General features: G+C 41.7%; 1 protein-coding gene across 1 annotated transcript; it reads left to right on the forward strand.

The window, feature by feature from the left end:
- LOC141698416 (cytochrome P450 714C2-like) lies at positions 1 to 7,244 on the forward strand. Its single transcript, XM_074503106.1, has 5 exons — positions 1 to 393; positions 491 to 717; positions 846 to 1,093; positions 6,292 to 6,640; positions 6,727 to 7,244. The coding sequence occupies exons 1-5, from the start codon at positions 54 to 56 to the stop codon at positions 7,153 to 7,155; spliced, it is 1,593 nt and encodes a 530-aa protein (XP_074359207.1). The 5' UTR covers positions 1 to 53; the 3' UTR covers positions 7,156 to 7,244.
- The last annotated feature ends 14,361 nt before the right edge of the window (positions 7,245 to 21,605 follow it).

Below are 21,605 nucleotides of genomic sequence, written 5' to 3' on the forward strand. Positions count from 1 at the left end.
AGCACAATCGAGAAATCACAGGAGTACTCATTTATTAACAGTGATTGAACAAAATGGAACAAACTTTGTTTTTATATGCATTCCCTGCATTCGTTGTACCAATGGTTTGCATGATGGATGCATTCCGTGTATTTATTTTATCAACGTTTTGTTTGATGATATATGTTGTTTACGATTTCATCGTAAGACCCAAAAACCTCCGAGCAAGGCTTGTAAATCAAGGAATTGATGGCCCTGCACCTACTCTTATTCTAGGGAACTTTCCTGATATACAAAAGATAGAGAGTAAGGAAGGAGCTTCAGATGCTACAACTTGCAATTCAAGTGAGTCCCTGTCACTTGAATGTTGCTCTGCTCTGCTTCCAGAACTCAGTCAATGGACCAAGGAATTTGGTATATTTATATCCTTCTACCTCTGTCATTTCATAGTATTCTTTTCTCACCTTTGCTTTTGTAGATATTTGATAATTTTTAACGTCAATGATCACAGGAAAAAATTTCACTTTTGCACTGGGAAAGACACAATTTTTGTATGTAGGAGATGGTGATTTGGTGCGAGAGATGAGTCTTTGCAAGACATTAGACTTGGGAAAGCCATCTTACATGCGAAAGGAACGTGGGCCTCTACTGGGAAAAGGTATTCTCACTACGAGCAAGGAAGCTTGGGTGCACCAGAGAAAAACCATTGCTCCTACTTTCTTTGTGGACAAAGTTAAGGTATAAAATCTTATTTGTTGTACTTTCTACTAAAAGACAGGTTGCATGATTAATTATAAGCTCAGAGAAAGCGGACATATTTGAAATATTGTTTCTTTAACACAGTATTTATAACTTATTTGTTTCAGAACATGATTGGTACGATGCTCGAATCTGGGAACACACTTATTAGATCATGGGAGAAAGTGGTTGATACTGAGGGTGGGATTGCAGATATAAAAGTGGACGATTATGTCAAGACTTTCACGTCAAATATAGCCTCTATTGCAATGTTTGGTAGATATGAAGTTGAAGAAAAAGTCTTGTTTTCCAAGTGTAGGGATCTCATGGAAGTTTCTGGATCACCGACAGTAGTAGATGGCCGTCCTTTCTATAGGTGAGGACCTCCGCTCTGCATACATGAAATTTTCATATTCGTGTAAGATAGCTTCCCGATATATAGTCGTGTTTGACTGTTACTAATAAGAGAGAGACATACTATGCAACTGTTTCAGTATTTCAGGGACCTACCTAGTAGTAGAACAGTTGTCTACACATGGACCACTAGCACCCGTAATAGTTAGTTATTTTGATTTGTCGTATGTTAGTTGCTGTCTTATCAATTCACCTAAATTCCTCCATATATATCATTGGAGTGTTAGCTTGCATTCTCAGACGGAACTTTAAGACCTTTGTGCTATTTCTAATATTCAGATCCTTCTTTGCTTTTATGATAATCTGAGCTTTGTCAACATGGTATCAGAGCAACATAACTGCAAATAAGGAATGAATAAAATCAGTACCCATCTCTTTGATCTCTAAAACCCATAAAAAAAACCACTCAGCTTAAACCCTAAATCAAGAACTCAAAAAAAAGGACAAAAAGTCTTTCAGATCTATTTTCTTTTACAATGGCAGCTGGTCGAATCACCTACCAAGATATGCTAAACCCCATTTTCCTACACCCCTCAGATGGGCCAACATCCATATTGGTGGATAAACTCCAGGGATCTACAGATTACAGAGCCTGGAAACGATCGATGGAAATCAATCTAGCCTCCAAGAGAAAACTGGGTTTCGTAACCGGAACAACAGCCAAGTCCACTGATGATCCAATACAAGCTGAGCTATGGGAGACCTGCAACAACATGGTAATCGCCTGGTTAACCTGTAATGTATCTCCTTCAATTAAAAAATCTGTGATGTTCATGACTAATGCTAAAGATATATGGTCAAATCTTGAGACACGTTTCTCTGTCACAAATGGATCGAGGAAATATAAAATCAATAGAGAGTTATATGAGCTAAAACAAAACTCTTTATCTGTGAATGATTATTATACTGCCATGAAAGTACTGTGGGAAGAGTTAGATGCCATGAATATACTGCCTACAATCACCACCATAAGCACTGAGACCCAAACCTTACTCAACAAAATCCACCAACAAAAAGAAGAAACCAAACTATTTCAGTTCTTAAATGGATTGAATGAAATCTACAACCCACAAAGAAGCCATCTTCTGATGCAAAACCCACTTCCTTCTGTTGAAGAAGCCTCGTCTGCTTTACAGCAAGAAGAGGCACAAAGAGATCTTCTCAACATAAACAGAGACATCTCTGATGCATCTGCAATGTTCAGCAAAACTAATCAGGACAGAGTTATAGTATGTACAGCTTGCGGAATGAAGGGGCACAGAGGTGATAAATGCTGGACTGTAATTGGCTACCCCAGGTGGCATCCCAAATGCAACTCACATAACACAAACCAACCTTATCCCTCCAAACCTAAACCATACAACTCAAACCCCAAATGGAATACCTCAAACAGAAACAACAACTCCAAGATGGCAGCTAATGCTCAAGCTGAAAAAACAGAAATTGAAGGACCCAGTTTTAGCCCTCAACAGTTAGAACAACTAGCCAAGATGATGCCACAGCTGATGCATCAAGCCAAAGGGTCAGAAACTGATGAGGAAATAGATTATCATTTTTCAGGAATGACTAATTGCAACACTGTCATGAAATTGAACAATGAGTGGATCATAGACTCTGGAGCCTCTGACCATATGACATACTCACTTCAAAACCTCTCCCACACTGTTGAAAAAACAAAATCCACAACCATAAACCTACCCACAGGAGATCAAGCCAAAGTCACTCACACAGGCAGTGTAAATCTAGAAAATGGACTGAAACTAGAAGGTGTACTATGTGTGCCATACTTCAAACACAACTTGATGTCAGTACAGAAGCTGGTGAAGGATTGCAATGTACAAGTGATCTTCCACCCAAGCCATTGTGTCATCTTAGAATCGGGAAGCAACAAAATCAGAGGAATAGGTGGAGCAAAGAATGGGTTGTATTACCTGATAAATCATCTGAAGCAACAAGTGCCCAGTGAATGGTTAAAGCTTCCTTATGAACCTGTCAACAGAGCCCCTGCAGTCAACACAGCAACCAGTAATGGAGTCAACAATGCTGATAATTTGGAGTTGTGGCACAACAGACTTGGTCATGCCCCCATAGCCAGGATCAAACAGATAAAGGAAATTACAATTGCTGATACTCACATTGCCAAGGTCTGCATCACTTGTCCCCTCTCTAAATTTACTAAACTTCCTTTTGAATTGAGTAAATCACATGCTAGTTCAAAGTTTGATCTTGTGCATTTAGATATATGGGGCCCTTATAAAGTTTGTACAAGAAACAAATTTAGATACTTCATGACCATAGTTGATGACCACAGTAGAAATACTTGGGTTTATCTGCTAGAACACAAATCTGACTCACTCACAATTATAGAAGAATTCATGAACTATGTTGACATACATTTCAAATCATCTATCAAGACAATCAGGTCTGATAATGCTCTAGAATTTGACACTGGGAGCTGCAGAACCTTCTTCTCTAAACATGGTATTAAACACCAAACCTCATGTGTTCAAAGACCACAACAGAATGCCCGTGTAGAAAGAAAACACAGGCATATCTTGGAGATTTCCAGAGCCCTTAGATTCCAAGCTGGGTTACCATTGAGTTTTTGGGGAGACTGTGTACTAACTGCGGTTCACTTAATAAATAGATTACCAACCCCTATTCTCAATAACAAAACCCCATATGAAATTCTCCACAAAGAACCAGCAACCTATGATCACCTAAAAGTCTTTGGTTGCCTTGCTTTCGCTTACAACACAACCTCTCCAACCGATAAATTTGCTCCTAGAGGAGTACCTTGTGTCCTTCTGGGCTATCCTGTGAGTCAAAAGGGCTACAGACTGTATAACCTCCTCTCCAAACAGACCTTTGTGTCCAGAGATGTAACATTCAGGGAACAAATATTTCCATTCAACTGCAGTACTCCTAACTGTTATATGCAACCTATACCTCAAGTCTCAACCAACAACCCAGCCTCCATACCAACAGATGACCTATTTCCCTTGTTTCCTGAAAATAATGACCCTACAATTCAACTTGAACCTGAAGCCAACCAAGAACCAACACCACTTGAACCTACTGAACCAACTCAACCTTCACCTCAAGTAACACCTGTTCTGAGAAGATCGACCAGATTGCACAGACCCCCTAACTGGCAAGAAGACTATATTATTAAAAAACCTACATTTACACCTCATATATCAAACCTAGCCTACACAAATATCCAACCTGAATTTAGATGTATGCTAGCCAATATGAACAAAAATGTGGACCCTATCCTATTTAAAGAGGCTGTGAAGGAGTCACATTGGGTGATGGCAATGAACACTGAACTAGAAGCTCTGGAATTGAATAATACCTGGGATGTCATAGCTCTACCAACCGGGAAAAATGCAATAGGATGCAAATGGATATTTAAAACTAAATATCTACCAGATGGTACTATAGAGAGGCACAAGGCTAGACTGGTGGCACTGGGGTACAAACAGAAATTTGGGAAAGACTACTTTGAAACATATGCTCCTGTGGCCAAGATGACCACAGTGAGAGCATTGCTTGCTGTTGCTGCAATGGAGAACTGGGAAACTCTACAAATGGATGTAACAAATGCCTTCTTACATGGAGAACTGCAAGAAACCATTTACATGAAATTACCTCAGGGTTATTTTTACAAAGGTTGCAGGATAACATCTGATTCTTTGAATTCTACCAGTGATTCCACACTGGTCTGCAAACTGAGAAAGTCACTGTATGGACTGAAACAGTCACCAAGACTGTGGTTCCATAAACTATCTCAAACACTACTTAATCTTGGATATTATCAGTCAAAATCAGATTACAGCCTATTCATCTATCACACCCAATCTGAGATTACACTTGTGTTGGTGTATGTGGATGACCTGATGATATGTGGCAATCACAACTCCCAGATCACATACCTCAAACAAATGTTGTCTCAATCATTTCACATGAAGGATCTTGGTCCCATTCATTATTTTTTGGGAATTGAGATATGCAGATCCACCACTGGTTTCTTCCTGTCCCAGAAAAAGTATACTGCAGACATACTCCAAGAATTTGGCATGACTAACTCAAAACCTCTTCAAGTACCCCTTGATAGTCTTCTCAAATTAACTCCAGACAAGGGAGATCCTCTACCTGATCCTAATGTGTATCAAAGATTGCTTGGGAAACTCATATACTTGACAATAACTAGACCAGATATCATGTTTTCAGTACAGTTACTAACTCAATTTATGCAGGCACCTACAACTGTTCACATGCAGACTGCAAGAAGAGTTCTCAGATACTTAATTGGCACACCAGACCAAGGATTGCTCCTTGCCTCTTCCTCAGCAGCACAGCTAACAGCATACTGTGACAGTGACTGGGCAAGCTGTCCAATTACAAGAAGATCAACAACTGGATACTGTATATTTCTTGGAGATTCCCCTATATCATGGAAAACAAAGAAGCAGCATGTGGTAGCTCGATCATCAGCTGAAGCAGAGTACAGGGCCTTAGCTCTAACCACCTGTGAAGTAACCTGGTTGACTGCACTGTTAAAGGACCTGGGACTTAAGAACCTGCCACCAGCCATACTAAAATGTGACAATCAAGCAGCACTTGCCATTGCTGCAAATCCAGTACTCCATGAAAAGACAAAACATGTCGAAATCGATTGTCACTATGTGAGAGACCAACTGAAGGCAGGACAAATCAAAACAGCAAAGGTCTCTTCACAAACTCAAGTTGCAGACATCATGACTAAACCACTCTCTGTCAAACTACATTCAGATCATTGCAGCAAGCTAGGAGCTTCTTATTCCAAATTCACTCGCTAGCTTGAGGGGGAGTAATAAGAGAGAGACATACTATGCAACTGTTTCAGTATTTCAGGGACCTACCTAGTAGTAGAACAGTTGTCTACACATGGACCACTAGCACCCGTAATAGTTAGTTATTTTGATTTGTCGTATGTTAGTTGCTGTCTTATCAATTCACCTAAATTCCTCCATATATATCATTGGAGTGTTAGCTTGCATTCTCAGACGGAACATTAAGACCTTTGTGCTATTTCTAATATTCAGATCCTTCTTTGCTTTTATGATAATCTGAGCTTTGTCAACAGTTACAACATCTGTAATTTCTAATTTGCAGATACTTTCCCACCAAAAAACATACAGCGCAATGGAAACTGGAAAAGGAGATTTACCAGATCATAGAAGATATAGATAAGAAATGTACGAGTAAAAGTGAGAGTATACTACAAACTCTTGTTGATGCTTCTGATAAGGGAGAGCTTGGGTCATGTACACCTCAACAATTTATAATTGATAACTGCAAGGAGCTTTGCATTGTAGCAATGGAAGTTCCTGGCATCACTGCGATATGGGGTCTAATGTTACTGGCAGCGCATCCCGAATGGCAGGAACGTGCTCGTGCTGAGGTGTTAGAAGTTTGTGGAGGCCAGAGTCTAGATGCCGAAAAGCTTAACAAGATGAAAGTGGTACGTCTCTCACCGCCTAATTAAACTCCTCTCCGTGTGTACAGTACTCTAATCTAAAAGTTATTTACTGATTCCATTTGCTGCAGATGAAACTGATAATCCAGGAAATTATAAGGCTTTATTCAGGAGTAGGATTTACAGCCCGGCAGGCGCTAGCAGATGTAAACATTGGGAAGAATATCGTAGTTCCGAAAGGAGTCAACATATGGATATGGCCAGCAGCTCTGCACCGAGACAGTGAGCTCTGGGGTCCAGATGCTCTCAAGTTCAACCCAGAGAGATTTGCTAATGGGATCGCAGGAGCCTGTAAAATCCCGCAGGCATTTACACCATTCGGCATCGGCCCGCGGACCTGTCCTGGAATGAACCTGGGCATTATGGAGCTCAAAGTTCTATATGCACTGCTCCTACCTAAATTCTCATTCTCCATTTCGCCTAATTATCGACATGTTCCTAGGTTTGATGTACTTCTAGAGCCCAAATATGGAGTTCAACTCCTTGTGCGCAGGGTTTGATTTTGTAAAAGCAAATCAGATCAAGGGGACTCCAAATTAAAAATAACGTTGTGTACAAATTAAGTACGAAATTATGATGTCGGCAAATATACCCCTCTTTCGTTATGTTTGCTATGCACCAATGTTTTTATAAGATAGATATTAAAAAAATTGTATTATCAACAAACTATTCATGATACTTAAAATATTACTCAAATAAATTATATATGTTAAAATATTATTATAATTAGAAAATGGGGAAATGTTTTTTTTTGCTTTATCTTATATTGTATATTAATTTTATAACATCACATATAATTCTCATGAATCAAATTTTTTTTGGTTATAATTTATTTCATAATATTCGAATAAATATCGATACCACAAAAAACATATAATAAATTCAAATTTGTAAAATAATATTTTAGATTCGAATGACTTTAAATCAGTTTTATTAAATTAAATAGTTTAGCACGTATAAACTGTTATTTAAGTATAATAGTCATGTTTGATATGGGCGCCCGTAAACTCATGTGATTTTAATATAATTATTTAATATAATTATAGTATATTTGTAAAAGATAAACTTTTACCGCGTAAAGATATATTACAAAATTTCATAATTTTATACAATATCCGACCTAACCGACCCGACCCTAATCTAATCCAAAAACTTCAAAATGAACTTTAATCTAGTTAAAAATGAATAAAATCGAATTAATTAGTTTGGTTAGGATTTTGTGTGTAACCCGCCCATTCCAACGCTGTTATGGATTAAAAATTAGGGTATATTAATTGCTGTATTTATTACTAGAGTTCGTGAGTTTCGAGACTCGATTTGACTGCTTTTGTGTCTCGTGACTCGATCTGCCTTAACAAGATGCCTACTTAACTTGCTGTTTACCAAGGATCAAGTCAAAAACGTAGTTCTGATTTGTGGGGGTGAGACCCCTTATATAGGTGTTGGGAGTCCTTGAATTGGACTAGATCTAGGAGACTTGGTGGGCAAGTCTCAGAATTAGAATGGACTTTGGAGTCCTAGGAAGCAGGAAACTGATTCGTTATCCTTTTAGGTCCATTGGACGCTAATTTACAAGGATTTATATCCTCACTGGGACTCATCTTAACAGATGATTTCTCCCTTATTAATTAATAATGAAATTAATTAATATTCAGGATTTTGGGCCCTTTCTAATTGGGCTTTGTTATTGCACCGTATCAGGTCTAATTGATTTAACATTAATTATATTCCTAGGCTTATTTTTAGACCCATATCATTTGCCCCCAACTTCTGGGAAATCGTAAAAGATTTCGCAGAAGTTAAGTTCATTTGTTCCCTTACAAGGTATCGTTTTTGCGTAAAGTATGGAGCGACCTACACATTTACAATGATTTTCCTTGCACACGGCTTCAGGGTTGTTGTAGAACTTCCCTATTATTTTCCTTGCCTTTTTCCTTTTTTGGGAACTTCCTGGTATTTCTTAGAAATTTTCCCTTAATTTCTTGGATTTTTTCCTAATTTTCAAGAATATTCTGATACTCACAGGTATATTTTTTTAATATTTCAAGAGTATTTTATCAAAAATAATTTTTTGATAATTATTTTCTAATTTTCTAGAGTATTCCGATTTTAAGGAATTTTTCTGAAATTTTCAGCCCTTTTTCGACCAGGATCCTAGTCGAAATTTCGACCTGGATCCTAGTCGAATTTTGGGCCAGCTCCTGAGCCCTGGTCGAACAATTTCGACTAAGATTCACGACCTGGATCCTAGTCGAGTTAACGACCTGGATCCTGGTCGAAATTTTGGCCGCCACATGATTCTTATTCGTGAAACTTCGACTAGGATTCACGACCAGGATTTCGACCTGGATCCTAGTCGAGTTTACGACCTGGGTCTTGATAGAAATTCATGCCACCTTTTGACTCCTATTTGTGAAACTTCGACTAGGATTCACGACCAGGATTTCGACCTGAATCCTAGGCGAGTTTACGACCTGGGTCTTGGTCGAAATTCATGACCCTTTTTTGGATCCTGTTCGAAAGATTTCGAGCTTGATTCACGACCAGGATTTCGACCTAAATCATGGTCTATCTGATGGGTGTTTTTTTCTGGCTCCTGTTCGAAAGATTTTGAACATGATTCAGAACTTCAAATACGACCTCAATTCTGGTCTGTTTGATGGTTTGATTCTATTGGGCTTTTCCTAATCCAATTTGGATTCGGGCATGGTCTTTTTTCCTTATTGAACCTTTAATTAGGTCTTTTCCAAATGCAAATTGGATTTGGGCCGTGATTTGGGCCTTTTCTAAATTCAACTTGGATTTATATATATATATATATATATATTTCCTCTAGATTTTTTTAGAATGCCCGGGAATATTCTAGAATGTTCCAGATTTTGGGCTTTTTCTTTGGGATTCCAACTTATTGGGCTTTTTGTCCCTTTGTCTTCCCTCTTCTCCATATATGAAGGAGTGAGTGGAGTTGTCCACTCCTCACTTCTCATTTCTCAATTTTCTTCCTCTCTTCTTCTCTCAAAAATCTTGGAGGTTTAAGGATTTCTGTAGATCGGAGTTCTAGTTCCACGAAGCTTTCTTTCTAACAGATCAGTCATTATTTCAGGTAATATAGATACTTCCTTTACTTTATTCGTTTTTATGCACTTTTTACCTATAAAGTTTGTGTCTAAAAACTGTTTTCTTTTCTGCTTCCTTAGATGGTGGATAAGAAATTAACCCGTTTGGCCAAGATGAACGTGGCCAAGAAGTCGAACGAATTCCCCACTCGATCAAGGTATACTTCCTTGATTGATAAGATCAATACCCGAGGGGACGAGTATCCATCCAACGCCCATCTAGACGCGCTTGATCATGTCAACATTTTTCGGGATCCAAAGGAGTTGGACAAAATGAAATCTTTCTTCAAGATCAAGGAGTCGTATAAGGCGGTTCCCGCAGGTCCAGCTGACAGGGCCTGCCACTGGAAGAAGGACTCCTTATGTTTCTTTAGGGGCACTCTAAGGGCAGGTATCAGAATCCTTTTTCATTCTTTTATTCCAATTTTTCTAGCTGATGTGGGCATTAGCCCTTGCCAACTTCCTCAAACTCCTGGAGGTTGATTATCTGCTTTCTTCACAATGTGCCAAACACGATATATCTCCAACGATCGCCGTGTTTAGAAAGATTTTTCAGTTTAAGAACAAACCGGACAAGAATCTGGGGTGGGTTTCTTTGAACCAGCGCCCCACTGTCCCCCACATAGTGAATGGGAAGTCCATCCCTGACAACAACTTGGGGTGGAAAAAAGAGTTTCTTTATGTCCTCTGGGAAGGCGACGACTGGGGGACTCTCTTTCGCTCGTCCTTTGGGTAAGCTGTGGATGGAAGCCCAAATGACATTGTTTTGACTGAGGAGGAGACCAGGGCTTTTAATCTCCTTACTCAGGATAATGGAACGTCACATTCCTGGGATCTCATTAGGGAGACTGATAGGGATAAATAAATTATGATAATATAATTAAATACTGCATTAATTATACAAGGTGTGGACTGCTAGGCCCAATAAGAAGATGTATGACATTCAGACCAGAAAGGTTAACATGCTGATCAGGCCTGATGGACCAGATCAGGCCTGATGGAACAAAGAAGGCCCAAAAACCCTGATTATTAATTAATTTCGTAATTAATTAATAAGGGAAAAATCAGCTATTGAGAAGAGTCCCAATAAGGATATAAATCCTTACAGATTAGCCTCAAGGGGACCTAAAAGGATAAGGAATCAGTTTCCTACTATCTAGGACTCCAAAGTCCATTCTAATTATGAGACTTGCCCACCAAGTCTCCTATACCAAGTCCAATTCAAGGACTCCCAACATCTATATAAGGGGCCTCACCCCACAGATCAGAACTACGTTTTTGACTTGATCCTTGGCAATCAGCAAGGTACGTAGGCATCTTGTTAAGGCAGATTGAGTCACGAAACACAAGAGCAGTCAAATCGAGCCTTGGAGCTCACGTTCCTTATTATTAAACACAACAATTATATATATTAGTTTTAAATCCATAATATTTGGCGCCGTCTGTGGGAAAGCACAACAACAACCATGGCGAGAACACAGAGAACAATTAGAGCTCTAGAGGAAGGAACACCATTAGAGACAACCCAGGTGATTTCGTCAACCGTGGAGGTTCCTCCCCATTCAACTTATGCATCTACTCAGGGGGAAGCCCAGATAGGGGCAACTCAACCTCAGCCACAAAGGACAACTCCCCCGACTATTCAAGGTACGAATCCTCAAGTTCAACAAGTACAGATACCTGTGAATTCTCGACCCGTCGGGTATGAATATTCAACTATTGTTACTACTAACCCCCCTTATGGGATGCCCCTTCACCCTGAGGTTGGAGGAAGCGGATATGCTGGGTGAAGCGAAGCACGAGGGCAGTCGCCCCCCTATGTACGAGGTTTGGCTCCTATCCCTGAGGATCGGAAATTTTCTGGTCCTTACACTGAGAGAGACTTCGAATCTTCGGATGATGAAGTGGCCCCGAGAAGGAGGCATCCTGGAAAAGAGCCAATGGCCGATGGAAGGCAACGCCCCCAAAGCACCCCAGGGGCGAATCCCCAAGAAGTGCAGGAAAGGATCAGGGCTCATGAGGCTGAAATTCGAAGGCTGAGGCGTGATTTGGAGGCTCACCAGGCCACCAGACCCCAGATACCTCCTAGGGGGAGAAATCCTCCTCCTGTCATAGACCTGGATGGTCCGGTACGAAGAAGGGCTGTTGTCCCAAGAACTGATCCAAGCAATCTCCTTCCCCTTGGAGATCTTGATGATCCAACTCCACCCTTCACAGAAGAGATAATGAATGCCCATATCTCAAGGAAATTCAAGATGTCCACTATCAAAGCCTATGATGGCACGGGAGACCCCGCTAATCATGTTAGGACATTCTCTAATGCACTGCTGCTGCAACCCGTGAATGATGCTATAAAGTGTCGGGCCTTCCCTCAAACCCTGTCGGGTATGGCTCAAAGATGGTACAGTCGCCTGCCCCCAAACTCTATTGGATCGTTCAGAGAATTAAGTCAGGCTTTTATTAAGCAGTTCATCAGTGGAAGAGTCCATGAGAAAAGTTCAGCATCTCTTATGAGTCTTGTGCAGGGAGCTAAGGAATCCTTGAGAGATTACCTGAATCGTTTCACAAAGGAGGCTTTAAAAGTCCCGGACCTTGATGATAAGGTAGCCATGATAACACTGCAACAAGGAACTAGGGACGAGTTTTTTAAGATGTCCTTGGCCAAACGTCCCCCTGAAAGCATGTTGCAGCTCCAAGAGAGGGCAGGAAAGTATATCAAGGTTGAAGAAAGTATGAGGAAGACCGTAGTAAGTAATGAGCCCACTGGAGGCAAGAAGCGGAAAACTGATTTAGAATATATTGCAAAGGACAAATATCCTAGAACCGAACAAAACCCTGATTCAACCCCCAAGAAGGGAGGACCTGGGCAAAAGTTCACTGAATACGCTAAGCTGAATGCTCCTAGAAGTCAGATTTTGATGGAGATTGAGAAAGATAGAGATATTCGCTGGCCTAAGCCCTTGAAGGCTGATCCCGCCAAGCTAGATAAGAGCAAGTATTGCAGGTTTCACAAAGATGTTGGCCATGACACCGATGAGTGTAGGCAATTGAAAGATGAAATTGAGTTTTTGATTCGAAAAGGAAGATTGAACAAGTATACTGGAGATGGAGGGGACAAAAACAATAATGGAAGGAAGAACTTTGAAGATCGCAGGAGGGACCAAGACGATCAGGGGCGGAATCCCCAACCTAGAGGGCCGGTTATAAATGCAATTTTTGGAGGACCGCGACGCCCTCGAGGACCTATGATAAACACGATCTTTGGAGGTCCAACTGCTGCTGGATTGTCCAAAAATTCCAGAAAGGCATATACTAGGGAGGTTATGCATATTGTTGGAGAAGCCCCGAAGAGGGCCAGGACAGAAGTAACATTGGCTTTTGATGATTCCGACCTAGAGGGTGTGAAGTTTCCCCATGACGACCCGCTGGTCATAACACCGATAATAGGAAATAGCCCGGTTAAGAGGGTCCTTGTGGATAATGGTGCTTCTGTGGATATCTTAATCCACGACACCTTTCTAAGGATGGGGTATAACGACTCCCAGTTGACACCAACCGACATGCCGATATATGGATTTGCTGGAGTAGAATGTCCTGTGGAAGGGATAATCAAATTGCCGACCACCATAGGTACGAAACCAAGGCAAGTAACGCAGCTGCTGGATTTCGTGGTGGTAAAGGCTAGTTCAACTTATAATGCTATCATGGGGAGAACAGGGATACATGCTTTCAAGGCAGTCCCCTCTTCCTACCATTCAGCCATGAAGTTTCCCACCCGAAACGGGATTGGAGAAGAGAGAGGAGATCAAAAAATGGCTAGAAGCTGTTATGTGGCCTCTTTGAGGGCAGATGGAGTCGGGGGGCAGGTTCTTCCTATTGAAGATATGGATGTTTGAGAAAATGACGAGAATAGAGGAAGGCCAGCAGAAGAATTGGTTTCGGTTCCTTTAGACCCCGAGAATCCTGAGAGGATGACTTTCATTGGAGCCACATTAGAGGAACCCCTTAGAGGGAAGTTAGTGAAATTTTTGCAAGGAAATAGTGATGTGTTTGCATGGTCAGCAACTGATATGCCAGGCATAGACCCGGAGTTAATTACTCATAAGCTAAACGTAGATCCAAGCCGGAAGACAGTGAAACAAAAGAAAAGAAATTTTGCCCCGGAAAGACAAGAGGCTATAAAACAGGAAGTAGAAAAGCTCTTAGAGGCTGGTTTCATTGAGGAGATTCAATTTCCGGAGTGGTTAGAAAATCCTGTAATGGTGAAGAAGGCTAATGGAAAGTGGAGGATGTGTATAGACTTCACTGATCTGAATGATGCATGCCCCAAAGACTGTTTTCCGCTGCCTAGAATTGATACTTTGATTGATGCCACTGCTGGACATGAGATGCTGAGTTTCATGAATGGATTTAGCGGATACAACCAGATCAAAATGCATAAGGATGACATTCCAAAGGTATCATTTATCACTGACTTTGGTGTTTATTGTTATCTTGTTATGGCGTTTGGTCTCAAGAATGTAGGAGCCACCTATCAAAGGTTGATGAATAAAATTTTTAAGGATCTTATTGGTAAGACTATGGAAGTCTATGTTGATGACATGTTAGTCAAGAGTCTAGTAAAGACTGATCATATAGCCCATTTAAGGGAAGCTTTTGAGGTCCTGAGGTACCACAAGATGATGTTGAATCCTACGAAGTATGCTTTCGGAGTAGGATCTGGAAAATTCTTGGGACTGATGGTCTCAAAGAGGGGAATTGAGGCTAACCCAGATAAAATAAAGGCGATCCTGGACATGGAACCACCAAAAACTGTTAAGGATGTTCAGAAGCTTACAGGAAGGGTTGCTGCGCTAGGACGATTCATCTCCAAGTCGGGGGACAAGTGTTTGTCATTCTTCAAGTCGCTAAAGAGCATCAAAGACTTTGTATGGAGTGAGGAAAACCAGAAGGCATTTGAAGAGTTAAAGAAGTATATGGCCCAGGCCCCGTTGTTGGCCAAGCCAGTTCTGAGTGAAGTTTTATTCTTGTACTTGGCTGTTTCAGAGAGCGCCTTGAGCACGGTGTTGGTTAAGGAGGAGCTAAAAGTCCAGAAACTCATGTATTATGTTAGCAAAATTCTGCATGGTGCTGAATTAAATTATTCAACTATTGAGAAATTTGCTCTAGCCTTGGTAATGGCTTCAAGAAAACTGTGTCCTTACTTTCAGGCTCATCAGATTGAGGTGCTAATGAATCAGCCACTGAGAAATATCATTCACAGTCCCAAGGCAAGTGGGAGATTGATTAAGTGGGCAATAGAGTTGGGAGAGTTCGATCTCAAGTATAAGCCACGTACGGCCATAAAAGCCCAGGCACTAGCGGACTTCGTGGTGGAATGTACCATACCCAACCAAGAAGTCGGGGGGCAGGAAGATACCATACCTCAAGACAAGGGAGTCGATAATGGGGACATAGAGAAGGATGATAAGGAGAAAGAATATTGGGTTCTCTATTTTGATGGAGCATCAAAAACAAATTCCAGTGGAGCAGGGTTGGTTTTGCAAAGTCCTGATGGGTTCTTAATTGAGTATGCTATGAAGCTAGACTTCCCAACCACAAACAATGAGGCAGAGTATGAAGCCCTGATAGCTAGCCTTGGTCTAGCTGGGACACTTAGAGTCAAAAACTTAAAGGTTCGTGGAGACTCGAAGCTGATCATATCCCAGGTAAAGGGAGAATTTGAGGCAAGGGATGATACGATGGCTAAGTATGTCCGCCTAGTAAGGGCTGTAATGACCCAATTTAATGAATGCCATGTTGAACACATTCCAAGGGAAGAAAATGCTAAAGCAGATGCGCTATCAAAGTTTGCTTCATCTGAGATAGAAGAAAGTTCAGGAAGTGTGTACTTCCCGTGTTTTGAAAACACGAAGCATAGATGTTAAGCTTGTGGCTCCTATAGGCCTGGGGACATCCTGGATTGATCCCATTAAGGCTCATATTCAAACCGGTTGGTTGCCAAATGATGCAACTGAAGCACGGAAGTTAATTGTTCGGGCACTAAGGTACTCTTTGATAGATGGGATTCTTTACAAAAGATCTTTCGTGGTTCCCTACTTGAGGTGTCTCAGGCCCGATGAGGCACGCTTGGCTCTTGAAGAAGTGCATGAAGGTATTTGTGGACAACACTTGGGGGGCAGGGCCTTGGCTCATAAGATAACTCGTTTAGGCTTTTATTGGCCAGAAATGATGGCTGATGCCAAATAATACGTGAAGAAATGTGACCGCTGTCGGAAGCATGCACCTGTTGTTAGACAACCCCCCGAGATGCTGACCTCTATCAACTCGCCCATTCCTTTTGCTATGTGGGGAATGGATATTTTGGGGCCTTTTCCCATGGCCACAGCACAAAGGAAGTTTCTGATTGTAGCCATTGATTATTTCACCAAGTGAATCGAAGCCAAACCCTTAGCCAAGATCACAACTAAGCAGGTTGCACAATTCATGTGGGAAAATATTATGTGCCGATATGGAATTCCCCGTATCCTCGTCACTGACAATGGAACACAATTCAACAATGTGGAATCAAGAAGTATTGTGAAGAAAATAAAATTGAGTTACGGTTCACCTCTGTGGCTCACCCGCAAGCCAATGGGCAAGCGGAGGTAGCAAATCGGATAATCCTGGATGGACTAAAGAAGAGGATCGAGAAGTCAAGAAATAATTGGGTGGATGAGATACTTCCCATATTATGGGCCTATAGGACTACCTGTAGAGTCACGACAGGAGCGACGCCCTTCATGTTGGCATATGGGGCAGAAGCAGTAGTTCCGGTGGAGATATCACATTCCTCTCCAAGAATTCAGGCTTTCAATGCAGAAGAGAATGAAGAAGGGCAGAGGTTAGCCCTGGATTTAATCGATGAAGTGCGAGATAAGGCTCATGCAAAGATAGTAGAATATCAGAAAAATGCTTCATTCTACTACAACCTAAGGGTTAAAGAAAGGTTTTTCAAACAAGGTGACCTAGTCTTGAGAAAGATAGAAGCTTCTGGTGTCGGACAAAAAGGAAAGCTTGCCCCGAATTGGGAAGGGCCGTACAAAGTCAAGAGCGTTCAGGGTAGAGGAACCTACAAGCTGGAAACTATGGATGGTTCAGAAGTCCCGAGAACCTGGCATGCACAAAACCTGAAGGTTTACTATGTGTAAGATAGTCGAAGTACGATTCTCGCTTGTCATTATGACAAGCAGGTTTAAAAGCACCTTGAAGCTTTGCTTGCGTAGGACTTTATATTCTATTAGAATTTACATTGTCAAGTTATTATTGATTAGGGTCGAACCCATGCTATGTAAGGTTTTGGAAAACCAGACTTCGTATTAAAGAGTTTGAAATTATTTCAATCTAAGGATGCTTAAAATTTAAGTGCATATTAAGTATTGTAAAGAAGAAAGAGGCAAATAAGGAAAACAGCATAGCTAATATAGCCCCGAAGGGTAACAACTTCTGACATAAACTAAATTCACATATTGTCTCAAAAAAGATATACAAAAAAAAACTTAGGCATCGGAAGGCTGAGATTCTTCGGAACCACTATCCGAGGAACCACTATCCGAGGTCTCCTCGGACGTCTCAGTGGTCCCTTCAGAAGTCCCTGCACAAGGTCTGTCAGAACTGCCTTCAGATGCTTTGGAGGATGCGGGAGACACTGGATTCTGAGGCGCAGCCCTTGGAGGCTCTTCCACCCTGATCTTCTTCGCAGCAGGCGCAGGGTCTTCTTCGGATGAAGCCTCCTCCTCCCCAGAGCTAGACTCCAGTTCTTTCCTCTTGTGGCTTGGGCTCCCTGAAGGGCCGTCTTTGATCATATCAACAAGCTTATTAGTAATGCCCCCAGCTCCGAAACTCGCACAGGACAAGGAAAGGAGGACTGCTCGAGGACCTCTGGAAAATCATCCTGGATGGCTTCCACAGCAGCATCCCAACCCTCTTTATAGCTAACTGGGTGAAGAAGGGCATCATGCTCCACCATCAAGTCTTTGAATTCCTGGGTGTCCATCCAGCCATCAAAGGCTTTGTCCTTCTGCGCCTTCAAAATAACATTTTCGGCCCGGGCCGTTTCCAGGTCAGAGGTGGAAGAGGCCAGTTGAGCTTCAAGGGCCTCTATTCTCTGGTTGGCCTCCTCCAACTTCTTGTTAGCATCTTCCAGGCCAACCTTCCAAGCCTTAGCTTGGTGAATTGCCCCTTGGAAGTGGGCGTTAGCCTGTAAGAGAAGCAGCAAAAGTATGAGAAAAGAAACATGAAGAGGCAAGTATGAAGGGCATAGGAAAAGGACGTACCGTCGCCAAAGCCTGGGCTCCGAAAAGCTCATTCCCCTCTAAGTCCTGTTGAAGGACAAAGTCTTGATAATCCACCGGGGAGATGGAATGCTTGGACCATTCCTTGGACAGCGCCGTGCTGCCAACGATTGAATCCTTGCCCCGGATCCCCCAAGCAGGTTAAAAATAGGCCCCTGGTCTCTGCTTGGTGCGCAAAACTTGGCTGGGGCCTTCCTCGCTTGGCTCCTTTGCCTGGAGGAGGAACTCAGGGAAGCGGTCACCAAGGCGAGGGTCTTTAAAGACCTTCCCAGCCCTCTTCATCCTGGTTGTCTCCAGGTCCTTAGGGTTGGTAGTCTCCTCAATCTTCTCAGCCACTGCAACAAACGAAGTCAGTTGAAAAATCAATGGAATAGAAAATGAAGGAAATAAAAAAGGAGGTAAGAAAGGGAACTTACTTTTCTTATGAATGGGCGAGAGGCCGCGTTCTACCAGGACGGTCTCCCGGATAAGGTCCAAAGAATGGGAAGTCCCATTGTCTTGCGTAAGGAGGTTGAAAGCTCTAGCCTCCTCCTCAGACAAAGTTATATCATTTGGGCTCCCATCCACGGCCAGCCCGAAGGACGATCGAAACAGGGAGCCCCAGTCTCCACCTTCCCAAACAATGAACAAAAAATCTTTCTTCCACCCCAAGTTATTGTCAGGGATGGACTTCCCATTCACGATATGGGGAATAGTGGGGCGCTGGTTTAGAGAAACCCAACCCGGACTTTTATCAGGGCTGTTCTTGAACTGAAAAATCTTTCTGAAGACAGCAACAGAAGTGGGGACATTGTGCTTAGCGCATTGCGACAGATAGCACAGAATGAGCCTCCAAGAATTAGGGGGAGTTGGCAAGGGCTGATGCCCACATCAGCCAGTAACAAAGGAATGAATGGATGAAAAGGGAGTCTGATACCTGCCCTTAGAGTATCCCTATAGACGCATAGCGCGTCCTTTTTCCACTGACAGGCCCTGTCGGCCGGACCTGCAAGAACCAGCTTAAAAGGTTCCTTGATTTTGAAGCAGCTGCTCAACTTTTCCAGCTCCTTGGGATTATTTAAGGCACTAATATGATCGTGCGCGTCCATATGCGCATCAGACGAGTACTCGTCCCCTCGAGTATTGATCATGTCGATTAAAGAAGTGTACCTCGATCGGATAGGGAACTCATTGGACTTTCTAGCCACGTTCATCTTGGCCAAGCGAGTCATTTTCTTGTCAGCAATCTGCAAAAAAGGACACATACAGGATATCTTAAAAGGGCACACAATAGAAAAATAGACGCGAAAAGAAAAAGGGGGGGATTTTACCTGAAGAAACGCTCCTAAAAAAGGCTTTGAGCTCCGACTTGCTGTTATTGCTCTAAGAATCTTAGCAGGAGGAGAAAGAAGAAAACTTAGAAATGAGAAGGTGAAGAGTAGTAACCTCTCCTCAGTCCTTTATATAAGAGGAAAAGGAAGTTGAAGGGACGAAAACCCATCAAGGACAAAGGCCCATGGGAAAAAGCCCAGAAAAAGGAATATTCCAGAATATTCCTAGGAATTCTAGAGGATTCTAAACGGAGAATATTAAGCCCAATAAAAGAGGCCCAGTAAGATTTGGAAAAGCCCAATAAAAGAGGCCCAGTAAGATAAAAGAGGCCCAGTAAGATTTGGAAAAGCCCAATAAAAGAGGCCCAGTAAGATTTGGAAAAACCCAATAAGGCCCAATAAAGAAGGCCCGGCCCAAATCCAATTAGGATTTGGAATTTGGAAAATACAATACCTTAAATTAAAGCCAAATAAAGAAGGCTAGTGGAAGACCAGGATTCAGGTCAAAATCCAGGTCGTGAATCCTGCCCGAAAACTTTCGAACAGGCACCCGAAAATAACGGGTCAAAAAGACCAGGGTTGAGGTCGAATTCCAGGTCGTGGATTCTGCCCGGAATTATTCGACTAGACACACGAAAACAACGGAAATAATAGGACTGAATTGAGGTCGAAACTTCGACCAGGAATGAGGTCGAATAAACCAAGCATCTCTCAAGAATGGGGATTAAAAACCCAGGTCGAAGTTCGACTAGGATCCTGGTCGAATTCCAGGTCGTGGATCCTAGTCGAAATCCTTCGACCAGGAAGCAAGAGAATCAAAGAATTTTCGAATAGGATTCAGGTCGAAATTTCGACTAGAATCCTGGTCGAAATCCTAGTCGAGGCTCAAGACCAGGAGCTAAAAAGTGGGGGAGTTTTCGACCTAGATCCAGGTCGAAAGTTCGACTAGGATCCTGGTCGAATTCCAGGTCGTAGATCCTAGTCGAATTCCTTCGACCAGGATGGCAAGGCTGACCCCTATTTCGACTAGGATCCAGGTCGAAATTTCGACTAGGATCCTGGTCGAAAAAGGGCTGGAAATCTGAAAAATCAGAAAATTATGGAAAAATCCCAGAAAATTAGGGAAAACCCCGGAAAATTAGGGAAAAATCCCAGAAAATTAAGGAAAAACCCGGAAAATTAGGGAAAAATCCAGAAATTAAGGATAAATCCCAGAAAATTAGGGAAAAATCCCAGAAAATTAGGGAAAACCCCGGAAAATTAGGGAAAAATCCTAGAAAATTAGGGAAAAATCCAGAAATTAAGGGAAATACCCGGAAAATTAGGGAAAAATCTCAGAAAATTAGGGAAAATCCAGAAATTAAGGGAAAAACCCAGAAAATTAGGGAAAAATCCAGAAAATTAGGGAAAAATCCCGGAAATAAGGGAAAAATTCCTGGAAATTAAGATAATTCCTGAATAAAAGGAAAATTCATTGTAAATGTGTAGGTCGCTCCACACTTTACGGAAAAACGAAACCCTGTAAGGGAACGAATAGACTTAACTTCTGCGAAACCTAATCAATGTTTCCCAAAAGTTGGGGGGGAAATGATAGGGATAAATAAATTATGATAGTATAATTAAATACTGCATTAATTGTACAAGGTGTGGACTGTTAGGCCCAATAAGAAGATGTATGACATTCAGACCAGAAAGGTTAACATGCTGATCAGGCCTGATGTACCAGATCAGGCCTGATGGAACAAAGAAGGTCCAAAATCCCTGATTATTAATTAATTTCATAATTAATTAATAAGGGAAAAATAAGCTATTGTGAAGAGTCCCGATAAGAATATAAATCCTTACAGATTAGCCTCAAGGGGACCTAAAAGGATAAGGAATCAGTTTCCTACTATCTAGGACTCCAAAGTCCATTCTAATTATGAGACTTGCCCATCAAGTCTCCTATACCAAGTCCAATTCAAGGACTCCCAACATCTATATAAGGGGCCTCACCCCACAGATCAGAACTACGTTTTTTGACTTGATCCTTGGCAATCAGCAAGGTACGTAGGCATCTTGTTAAGGCAGATTGAGTAACGAAACACAAGAGCAGTCAAATCGAGCCTTGGAGCTCACATTCCTTATTATTAAACACAGCAATTATATATATTAGTTTTAAATCCATAACAGAGACGATTCTTGTTGAATG

The sequence above is a fragment of the Apium graveolens genome, chromosome 11, assembly GCF_009905375.1.
Source record: "Apium graveolens cultivar Ventura chromosome 11, ASM990537v1, whole genome shotgun sequence".
In the NCBI taxonomy this organism is placed as follows: Eukaryota; Viridiplantae; Streptophyta; class Magnoliopsida; order Apiales; family Apiaceae; genus Apium; species Apium graveolens.